This window comes from Protopterus annectens, chromosome 7.part0, assembly GCF_019279795.1.
Source record: "Protopterus annectens isolate FY-2018-M chromosome 7.part0, PAN1.0, whole genome shotgun sequence".
Classification (NCBI taxonomy): Eukaryota; Metazoa; Chordata; order Ceratodontiformes; family Protopteridae; genus Protopterus; species Protopterus annectens.
The window spans coordinates 139005330-139017494 of NC_056739.1; the positions used below are offsets into that span (position 1 = coordinate 139005330).

Genomic DNA, 12165 nt, shown 5'->3' on the forward strand with positions numbered 1-12165 from the left:
CACTGCTCAAACAGTTCCTCAGAGGGGCCAAAAATCTAAGACCACCCAGGAGAGCTCCAACTCCAGCCTGGGACCTTAACTTTGCATTGAAGAAACTTGCCCTTCCTCCTTTCGAGCCAGCTGCTACTGAAGATTTAAAATTCCTTTCTTGGAAAACAGCTTCCCTTTTAGCCATCACTTCAGCAAGAAGGGTATCTGAATTACAGGCCCTTATGGCAGTGGAGCCTTTCATAATCTTTCATGTGGGCAGGGTGTGGCCCTCGGGACCAATCCCTTTTTTCATGCCAAAGGTGGTATCCAGTGTGGCCTTTAATCAGTCCATTTATTTGCCTACCTTCTTTCCTAATCCACAGAACAAAGTGAAACGGATACTGCACTCCTTAGATGTGCACAGACAACTTGGTTTCTACTTGGACAGGTCTAAACCTCAAAGGAAATCTGAACTGCTGGTGGCATTTGCTGCAGGAACAGAGGGGAAGGCTATTTCAAAGCGAACCATCTCCAAATGGATAGGCCATTGTGTTCACTTCTGCTGTAAGCACCATGGAAAACATATCCCACAGGGGATCAGATCCCATTCAAGCAGGGCTGCATCTATCTCTACAGCCTTTCTCAGAGGCATACCTACCAAGGACATTTTAGAAGCAGTTACCTTGAGTTCTGTACAAATTTTCACCAAGCATTACCATTTGCCATTTTTCTCTAAATCCAGAGCTGACTTTGCCACTGCAGTTTTGCAGGGCCTTATAGCTGGTCCTAATGCTATTTAAATTGCTCCTCCCATCCTTAGCTTTGGGAATCTACCCAAATTTAATGACTGCAACAGTGAAACACGAACATAGTACAGTTGTGTACACTTACCATAAATGTAGATGTTAGTGTATTCACTGTTGCAGTCCTGGTTACCCTCCCTCCAGCACCCTGACTTCGTTTGGCTATACCTCTCTTTTTCAATGCTTAAAAGCTTTTTGGTTTATTTGCTTTTTTGTTTGAGGTATAACCTTGTATATTTATAGATTTAATTGCTTCCCATTAGGGGGGACACCTGACATCTGGGGTAAGAAACTGATATGATGTCTGCTGCATGTTGTATACCCCTGATGACCTGACGTTGTGGAAGAGACAGCAACCGACGCAGGACCCAAGACTTTAGTCAGGCTGACTGAGGGATACCTGCAAGCACATAACCCAAATGTAATGACTGCAACAGTGAATACACTCTTAACATCTACATTTATGGTAAGTGTACACAACTGTACTTTCCAGAGCTGCCTGCCTTGCAGATCCCCACCCTTATTCATTTCTTAAGGAAAGGTGCTGTATTTCAGGCTTCTCAAGAAAGTAAGATCTCCGCCGTAGGACAGCAACCATTTTATGAAAAGTTAACTTTACCTCCTTTTTTGATGCAGCTGCTGCATCCCTCAAATACTTTACGTGGAATATTGCCTTTTTCATGACTGTTATATCTCCCAGAAAGATATTGGGACTGCAGATCCTTCTGAGCAAACTTAACTTTTCCCGAAGGACTGGTTGTGTTCAGCAGTCCCACCTTCATGCTGCGAATGAGTCTTTCTAAAAAAAATCAGGCTATCAACTTTTTTTTCTATTGTACCCCACAGGACAAGGAGTAAAGGAGCTTGCCCACCCTGGATGTGCATTAGCAACACATTTTCCCTCAAGGGCTACAGCTGAAAGGAAGTCAACTAGTTACTTGTAGCCTTTGCAAAGCATAGTAAGAGCAGGCCCGTCTCTTAATAGAAATTCTGTAACTGACTGGATTAACTGCATCTTTTTACTCTTTCCATGGCAAGAGTGTACCAGAGTATGTGAACCTACTTCACAGACGCTATCGCGCTTCATCTGGGGTGGGGTCAGCACATACCTTGCAGCTGTGTGGTAATCAGTTTTGCCTTTTCCTGCCACTATAACCTGCACATTACTTTTAGGGGCAAGGTTTGCCACTGTCGTACTGCAGTTTTTTAAAAGTCTCTTCTCAGGGCCAGCCACCCACTGGTACATAATCTCCGGGAGCAATCCTTGATAACACTACAAGAGCAGAAAAGTAGTGAATTTAATATATTTTGTAAAATTAGTGTAAGAGTGTGAGCTCTGCAGTAGTTTCCCCTTCACCTGCTTTTGTTACCTTTATAGCCATCTTGCACTTGGGGTGAGCAATCCCTTACCACCTTACTTTCCCATCTTTTCTGCCTGTACAGTGAAAACCACTCCTCAGGTTGACATGCCATGTGAAGGATCATATTTATTTTACATTTATTGACTGGGCTAGTGTAACTGTCCATTTTCAGTAGAGGCCCGAGGAGAAAAGCTCCGAGAAAAGAACAAACAGCAAATAGATAACTATACATTCATAACCTTTTGATGACTGTGCATTCATCTACACTTGTTATACAAAGAATACAAACAGCAAAGAGATAACTATACATTCATAACCTTTTGATAACTGTACATTCATCTACACTTGTTATACAAAGAATACAAACAGCAAATAGATAACTGTACATTCATAACCTTTTGATAACTGTACATTCATCTACACTTATTTTAGCAGCATTAGGGTAACAGGAAGATTTTTGTTTGTCATTTGGAGCAATAGAGACAAATATAAGCATTAGTCAGGTAATATATTATGTCTAGGAACTCGACCCAGCACAGTGATGGGTATGACAAGAGCAAAATATATATATTTGTAAAAAAGATAAGATTTTGGAGTAAAAAAGACTGAAGGCAAGGGGAGATCGTGTCAGTTGGACTTGTTGCATGGGCAAAGCCATTGGGATTTTAAGAAAATTCTTAATTGGTTCCTGAAAAGATGGGTGGATGTAGTAGATGTTAGTACAGTTGGGAGTTTGTTCCAAAATTTTACCAACACAGTTAAAAAGCAGTCCCTGGATTTTTTAGATTTTTAAGGTGGCGACCTGTAACCTATTTGTGGAACGTAGGGTTGGAAGGTTTTAATAAGAATTGAGGAGGTTACAGAGTATAGGCGTATTTGTGGGATGGTGTAAGATCTTGTGGATAAAGGCGAGTTGCTGGAAGAGAAGCTGATTTTGTATTTCCAGCCAACCTAGTAGTTTTAGATTTTGGCAGTGGTGGGTTCTAAACGGGGCACCAGTCGCATATCTGGCTGTTACCAGTTTAAATTGCTTTTGGTTAGGTTTGTATAAATGGGGGAGGCGTAGAGTAGGGTAGAAATCGGGTGAGGCTGTGAGAAATGGTTTGAGTCTATAAAGGAAACAAGGTTTTCTATTAACAGACTTAATGTGTCAGTTTATTGTTACACACAGGAGTTTAGTGGTAGTGTCGGGAGTGATTACAGTACCATTATTAGATGTAAGTAAGATATTGAGTGGAGGGTTCTTCTGTGTGGGCGTAAACCGTCGTAGTTTTTTTTGGGTTCAAGAGGAAACGCCGTTGGAACCATTTTTCCACTAAGGTGAATACGGTTTGTCTCGTTTTGGAGTTCAGTTGGAGAGGAAGCAGCACAGATTAGTGTTGAATTATCGGCATATTGTAGGCAGGTAATTTGGGGAAGGGAGGTTTTCAGATCATTAATAAAAATACTTGAGTGGACCCAGAAGAGATCCTTGTGGGACTCCAAGAGTGATTGGGAGCTGGGAGGATAATTTCTCCCAGAGCACTGCTTGATGTCTATTTTCAAGGTATGAATGGAACCATTTTACTGCTAGAGTATCAATTGAAAGAGATTTGAGTATATTAGTCATTGGTGGATGTCCTTCAAGAATGCAACTGCAGTCCTTACATATGGGTTGTCCTGCCTCAGGCAGCCCTTCGGTCGGCTGGATTCCAAAGTCTGGGTCCGGCGTCGGCTGTCGCCTCTTCCCCGATGTCAGAGCGACTGGGGTATAAAAGCATCAGTCAATATCATTTTCTTCAGTCTTTCTTGCCGCGCGGTGCCCGAAGCAGAAGCAGTTCGCAAGTGCCGGTCGGTCAGCTCCTGTGTTTTCAGTTACCGAAGTCATCAAAAAGCTAAGTACCCCGTTGGGGAGCCTTTTCTTGCCTCAGCCGATGTCAGATAAAACTCTCTCCCTCCTAAATCTTTTTCTCAGGGTCCCACTTCCGATAAACAGATCTTGACTTTAGCTGCAGATCTTATTTCATTACTCAGAGGCTCTTGGGCTCATCCAGACAGGGGTTCTCAGCCGCCTGCAGACAAAAGGTCTAGGGTTGAGCAGACAGATACCTTCTCCTCAGATGAAGCCTCTGGCGACTCAGGTCATTCAGATTCCCAGGAAGAATCCTTCCAGGCCTACGAGGATTCTGATGCTGATGAATCTATTCCCTCTGCCTCTCCTCCTGAGGATATTTCCTTCGGGGAAATTCTCCACTCCATGAGAGCATTTTCAGTGGCAGGGCCAGGATTTCTCCGACTCCAGGAAAAGGCTTCGTACTTTCCTTAAGTTACCCCAGCACAGGCCTTTAGCTATTCCACCTGTGTTGGATGTATTGGATGATGTGTACTCAAAACTCGAGTGCTTCTCCTGATTCTCTCCCTCCTGCTCCTGTTAAGCCAGACTGATATTACAGGGTTCCTGAAACTCCTAAACCTCTCTAAGGCCCACTCTGTTGACCTAGAAACTTTCCCAGGGGCCCAAGGGAGTGGCCACTTCCACGGCCAAAAATCCTTTGCCCGCTGACATGGAATCTAGGTCCCTGGAGAAGTGGGGCAAAAAAGTTTATACCTCAACCACCCTTGCCATGAGGGTTCTTAACTGTCTTTTTCATATGTTTCAGTATCAGGATTTCTTGATGGATGATTTGCAGAAAGTTAGCCTCTCCTGAGCCGTTAGATAGGCCTTGCAGGATTTGGTTCATAATACTCAGCAGGTTAGCAAGCATTTTCTAGTGTGGTTATGATGCATTGGAAGCTTCATGTAGGGCAGCTATGACAGGGGCTGTTATTCGTAGGCATGCTTGGTTGAAAGAACAGGCATTGCCAGATCATGTTAAAGTAAAGCTTCTAGATGCACCTCCGGAAAAACACAAGCTATTTGGTGCTAATGCTCAGTATGTGTTGAAATCTATTGAGGAAAAGGCTAAATCAGTACAAACAGTCAAAGATTTCCTCCAGGTTCAGCCACCAAGGTTCAGCAGGAATTGGCCTTCGAAGAATTTGTCCTTTCCAGACACTGACAAGTTCCAAAGGGGAAAAAACAGGCGTGCTCTAGGTAGAGGGCAATACCGAGGCTCCTACAGGGGCTGCCAATGGCAACAGACTAATCTGAGAAGTGGCGCAGGGACTTCTATTGCTCCACAGGGACAATCACAATGACTTGACTTTGACACCACCGACCAAGGCTCAAAGAAAAGCACCTTTAGGCGGAAAATTATCCTTATTTTCAAAAAATTGGCACGTTATAACAAAGGACAAATGGATTCTGGACATAATAGACCAAGGTTACAGGTTCCACTTCCATACCCTACCAACAAGACAAGGCATGCCAAACCTGCCACAAAATCAAAGGGCAGAGGCACTCCTACAGGTTTCAAAGCTGCTACAAATCAAAGCAATAGAAAAGGTTCCTCCTCAGGAACAAGGCCAGGGATTCAACTCAAGACTGTTCTTTGTTCCAAGAAAAGCAATGGAGACCTATACTGGACTTGTCTGCTCTAAACACTTTTCTCATTGTGCCGAAATTCAAAATGCTGACGTTACAACAACTTCTTCCCATGCTGGGCAAGGGGTCTTGGCTGGTTACTCTGGACCTCAAGGAGGCATGCCTGCATGTCCCAATCAGACACAGTTGCAGAAGATAACTTAGATTTCTTGCAGGGTCAGAGCATTATCAATTCTCAGCATTACCTTTTGGCTTTTCTACTGCGCCCAGAGTATTCACGAAATGCCTGGCATCAGTAATTGCACACTGCAGACTCCAGGGGATACAAATATACCCTTACCTGGACGACTGCCTTATACAAGCGGACAGCAAGCAAGCCTTGATAAGAAACTTGAACTATGTCATTCACTTGTTACAGGCTTTGGGATACACAGTCAACATTCAAAAATCAAGACTACTGCCATCCCAACATAATTTTTCTAGGAGCCAAACTGGACACACTCACAAATGGCTTTTCTCACAGAAGAAAAACAAGAACAATTACCACATTACTTCAAAAGCCTAGCAAAGCTCACCCAGATGACTGCAAGGAAAATCCTGCAGGCTCTGGGTTTCATGGCATCTTGCATTCTTCTGATTCCACTGGCAAGACTACACATGAGAAAAATACAATGGTACCTAAAAAGTTTATGGTCCCAACACAGCCACAACTTGGAAGCAATTATTCCACTCATTCCATATCTCCAAAGGAAGAAAAAGGCACACAGTCTTTGTTCATTCCATGTCTACAAAAGGAATTTTTGTGGTGGGCACAAGCAAGCCAGCTAAACAAAGGCATGTCTTTCAACAAACCTCAAACAAGCCAAACCATTATAACAGACTCCTCTGATCATGGATGGGGGGGCGCACATGGAGGGCAGATGCATTCAAGGGCAATGGACAACCCGGGAAGTGCATCTACACATCAATCAAAAAGAGATGTTGGCTGTGATTCATGCAAGCGAGGCCTTTGGAAAATTTCTTCAGCAAGGTCAACTGCTAATGGCTCTTTGGGAAAAGGCCCTGAAACTGAACATACAGTTGCAATCACAGTTTGTTCCAGGCAAGGACAATGTTCTGGCGGACAGTCTAAGCAGAAACATCTTGGATCCGCACGAATGGATGTTGCATCCAGACATTTTCACAAATAACTCGTGCATGGGGGAGGCCGGACATAGACCTCTTTGCCTCACACCTCAATCATCATCTGAAGAAGTTCTGCTAGAGGACACACCATCCTCAAGCCTGGAGAATGGATGCTCTCTCCTTCAGCTGGAACTCTCTAACAATCTATGCATTCCCACCTCTACCATTAATGACCAAGGTGCTACTGAAGATAAAAGCAGAACAACCGAAAGGCATTTTGATAGCTCCAGACTGGCCAAGACAGCACTGGTATCCATTACTAAGGAGCATAACTCGCACCAAGCCGTGGCCCCTGCCTCAATGGCCTCTGCTTCTGACTCAACACAATTACAGGACGTCTCATCCCAACCTGCAAACATTACAGCTGACAGCTTGGAGGGTTCTATGACTTCTCCCCATATCCCTCTCTCCAAGAAAGTTCAAGAGATCTTACTGGAAGCCCGCAGACCTTCCACCAGAAAAACTTACTCAGCCAAGTGGAAGAGATTCAGCATCTGGAATGCCAGCAAGGGTCAGGATTCAGCATCTGGAATGCCAGCAAGGGTCAGGATGCATCAGTAATGAGCATCCCACAGATACTAGAATACTTGGCAGAAATGCTACATAATGGCCTTTCATATTCTTCCATAAAAATACACGCTTCAGCAATTTCAGCAAAATACAACAGTGATCCACCTGTGTTTTCACATCCTTTGCTAAGACAGTTTCTAAGAGGGATTAAGAATATCAAACCTCCCAGAAAACCACCAGTGCCTGCATGGGACCTCAATTTCGTGTTGGAAAATTTAACTCTCCCTCCTTTTGAGCCAGCAGCATCTTCAGAATTGCAATTTCTCTCCTGGAAGACAGTTTTCCTGTTGGCAATTACCTCAGCAAGAAGAGTCTCGGAGATACAGTCCCTCATGGCAGTACCTCCATTTCTCATTTTTCATCAGGACAGAGTTTCCTTAAGAACCAGTCCTTCATTCATTCCAAAAGTGATATCCAGGGTGTCTCTAAATCAAGTAATTCACTTGCCTACCTTCTTTCCCAATCCTCAAAATAAAGGAGAAAAGCCGCTGCACACTTTGGACATACACAGACAATTGCGCTACTACTTGGACAGAACAAAAGCCAACAAAGTCTGACCAACTATTTGTAGCTTACGCTGCTGGAGTACAAGGAAAGGCAATTTCCAAACAAACAATTTCAAAATGGATTGGACACTGCATCAGATTCTGTTACTCTTTCCATGGAAAAGGTGTGCCAGCCAATATCAGGCCACACTCCACCAGAGCTATAGCCACCTCCACAGCCTTTTTAAGAGGGGTGGCTACAAAGGACATTCTAGAAGCTGCTACATGGAGCTCCGTGCATACATTTTCCAAACACTACAACCTGCCTTTGTATTCCAGATCCCGAGCAGGCTTTGCTTCGGCAGTCCTGCAGGGCATTTTAGCTACACCGTCCTTATCTTAGATCCTACCACCCCCAGCTTGGCTATGGTATTCTACCCATATGTAAGGACTGCAGTTGCATTCTTGAAAGACATAGTACAGTGTTGTACCTACCATAAATGTAGATGTCCGATATATATGCAACTGCAGTCAGGTTTTCCCTCCCTCCTACCCCTCTGTAAATTATCCTTTTTGGGTCCAGTCCCCTTTTCCAAATTAGCTGGGGAAACCTGTTATGGTGTATCTGTTTGTTACTGTTGTGCATGTCTGGAATTTTTAATCCAGTCTCTAATTTTAGCCTTCTTTGGAGGGCACCTGGCATCTGGGGCAAGAAAGACTGAAGAAGATGGCGTCGACTGATGCTTTTATATCCCAGTCGCTCTGACATCGGGGAAGAGGCAACATCAGCCGACGCCGGACCCAGACTTTGGAATCCGGCCGACCGAAGGGCTGCCTGAGGCAGGACAACCCATATGTAAGGACTGCAGTTGCATATCTATTGGACATCTACATTTATGGTAGGTACAAAACTGTACTTTCACCATATCAAAGGCTTTGGAGAGCTGTAAAGAGAGCAGGTTACTATTTCTATTTTTATTAATGCAGTCAGTAAAGGATAGGAGTGCAGTGGTAGTACTGTGGAAAGGCCTGAAACCATGTTGGCAGTCCACTAATAGGTGGTTTTCAAGGAGTTGATGGAGTAGTTGACGGTGAATACATCTCTCTGACTTTTGCTTTGGGTGAGAGGAGGGCTATTAAGCGGAAGTTTGCGAGTTCATTTGAGTTGCTCTTTTATGCAAGGGAATAATATTTTATATTTTCCAGAGAAGAGATGTAGGATTCAGTAATGGTTCTATTTATTAAGATGGAGATTGGGTAGGCTAGTACTCCTGCTGCAATTTGAAGGTATTCAGCTGGGAAGAGGTCAGCTGATGGTATGCATGGTTTTAATTTTAGTAGTGTGTGAATGAGGGATGGGCTCTAGATGAAAAGTTTGGGGTAGATTGGTCAGTGGAGGAGATTCCGTGGTGGTGACGGGTGGTAAGGTGTTGGCTAGGGATTGGATGGTTTCCAAGAGAAATTTATTAAGTTTAGGAGTGACCTGGGTGAAGCAGTTTGTTGATTCCTGACCAGAACTTTTGTGAGTTGCTGTTGGGTTTGTTGGAGTTTGAGGTAGTGTTTTTTTTTTTTGTTTTTGTCGAGGGCTATAGATCTTTGGCATTTTGAAGCTGTCTAAAGTTTAGGTGATCTATTGGGTTTTTTGTTTTCCTCCATTTGGACCAGATTTTATTTCAGTCTAGTGATGTGCCTAGTCTCAGAGAGCAGGTTTGTTTTTAGTTCTGACAGTGCATGAGGGAGCATGGTTATCGAGAATTTGCAGAAATTTATTGTTTGACTGCTTCGTCAAGAGGCAGGCATTTTAGGAGTGACCAGTTGCTTGCTTTGAGCTCTGCTTGGAAGTTTACTGGGTTGAAATATTTTTTGTTACGGGTTGTTGTAAATGTTTCATTGGGAATGGTGGTCTTTTTTTAGTTATGAAGGTAAGAGTGTGGTCACTAATTTCATTGAAGTATGCCAGCTTTGTAACTGAGGTCACTGTTAACTAGTTTCCAATCTAAGGTAGTTTGTTTCTTGCTAGGTTTGTGGGTCCTAGTAGGGAATATAATGGTTTGGAAAAAGGCAAATAGGTTTATACGAGTCGTTTGTTTGGGAGAGGTACAGCCATTCCAGTTAATATTAAAATCACCAAGGAGTATGGTTTCTTGTGGGAGGTTCATGGAGAGCCAGCTAAGGGTATTTTCAAGTGTATGTTCCCGGTGGGATATATGAGCAAATGTATACGGATTTATTAGCATTTATTTGGAGCTTAGAGTTCAAAATCTCGATTTGTAGGTGATGGTAGATGAATGTCTATTGAGGTGACCTTCAGTTCAGATTTAAACAGTAATGCCACCCCACCACTCTCATCATAAGATGGTTGTCCTAGTTAAGCTGCTGTTCTTTAAGGCATGTCACCCCAAGTGGCTGCTGCAGCCTCTACCTAGACCCTTTGGTCCCTTAGCAGGGCCAAGAAAAGTTAAAGCTGGTGCCAACGAATACACCTCTTGCACCAGTCATGCTGACACACGAGCATGAGGTTGTCCACCTTCGTCCAATTTGACAAAGGCAAAAAGGAATGAAAGATGGTGATAAATGCCCCTGTTGTACCACAGATGTGCTGACCTCCATATGGGAGGAGTGGGAGATGGAAAAACTTTGTAAACTGGACCAGATGTCCTGCCTTCAGCAGAAGTAGTGTTATCACTGCTGCAGCAGTGAATGTACCCTGCCATCTCTAGTTATGGCAAGTTCCTAGCACACCTGGTACTTTCTGCTCCTTAAGAACAGCTCTTGCTTTGAATTTTATAATGTATGCCTTGCAATCTTTGTACACATGTAAGTAACTTACTTTACAGCCAAAACTAAAGCTATATCAGTTCTGGATCAGTCCACTTACTGCAACTGTCATTAGCTAGCGAATTACATGTTTAGTCTTGAGAGCACCTAATATGAAGCTAAAACTGCAGTGCCATTTTCACCATATTTCCATACAGGATCCCAGGATGTAGGTGCAGAAGCTTTGCAGATATGTTCAGAGTCAGTCATTGGAAAAGTGCCTTCATCCTCTGCATGTGAAACTAGCTGCTCCGAGTCCAGTGCCACACAGCCATCATCTCTACCGCCATGCAAGGTACGTCATCCATATTTAGAGCAGTTTATACATTTATACATAAATACAAGTAACTAAGGTTGTTGCATCGAAGTCCAGACAGACAAGCTATGGTCTATCTTGTTTGTTGCATGGCTTTTGCCGACTATTGAATGCTAAAGACTACTAAGCAGAATGCTTGCTTGGGTTGAATGTGGTCATATTTGGGTTGTGGGAATAGTGACAGATGTACTGCCTTACTACCATGTGTGCTTTTAACATGCTTTTGTATTTTATTTGACCCTCTTGCCCCCCCCCCCCCCCATCCTCTGCAGTATTCCTAATACTCCATCACCTTATGGAAGTGGAGGATTCTTTTTCTAAAGATACTCTAAAGGGACTATGAGGAGAAGGTTGGTTATAAATTTCCCTGCCCTTTGGTAGCTGGTGGGCACACTGCACTGGTAAGTGCTCCAAGTGTATCCACAATGCATGGCTAGCGCTTAACCTCTACATGACTTCTTACAGATGTCTGCTTCTGGGACCTGTGTATCAAGCTGTCAGTTGACACTGAAGTACAGCTTGTTATTAATTTGGTAAACATTAAATATCCAATCTGATAATCTTCATTCATTCTTTACTGTTGGGTTCGGTTCTAATCCTCTGGAACTGACTGCTGCTGTATCAAACTCACGCCAGCCAAAAACTCAAGCTAAGGCTACCCGTACTGCTTCTCTTTCCTTTACCTTGGATCTAGTTTACTGCGTAGAAAATCGGGCAAGTCAGCCATGCTGTCACCTAAGAGCTAAGCTTTTTTGATTATGTAACTATTTTTTGTCTAACCTTTTTGCTGTTTTTTTCCTCTCTAAGGTTATCGTTAGTTGAGTGATTTGTCTACCTTTTTTCTTACCTTCTAGGTATTCTGCTTACCATTGTTTCTTTAGGTCCCTCCTTTCCCTCTACCTGTGGGTAATTCTTTGATACCATTGCTGGTGTCCGGATTTCCTTCCCTCCTACCTTTTTCTCTTGCCCTATGTGTGGGCAATCCTAAATACCCTCTTTGTGGGTAATCCTCAAGTGCCATTGTTGGTATATTAAACAAAAAACAAAAAAAAAAACCTCTTATTCTGTACTTGTTTTCTCTAGTGTTTGTGTCTTGTGTGCTTGTGCCATTTTCTGGCTGGAAAAAAATGGCAGAAAAGCAGAAGGGGAACCACAGGGTTCAAACAATACAGGGAGTGTGGCAGAAAGATGCCCA

General features: G+C 43.3%; 1 protein-coding gene across 3 annotated transcripts in view; it reads left to right on the plus strand.

The window, feature by feature from the left end:
- The window catches only part of LOC122806287 (probable E3 ubiquitin-protein ligase makorin-2), a 981697-nt gene that overhangs the window by 461428 nt on the left and 508104 nt on the right, over positions 1–12165 (plus strand). For all 3 annotated transcript variants that reach the window (XM_044076580.1, XM_044076578.1, XM_044076579.1), the window contains exon 4: positions 10813–10949. In XM_044076580.1, the coding sequence (XP_043932515.1) occupies positions 10813–10949 (137 nt within the window). The remainder of the gene's footprint in view (positions 1–10812; positions 10950–12165) is intronic.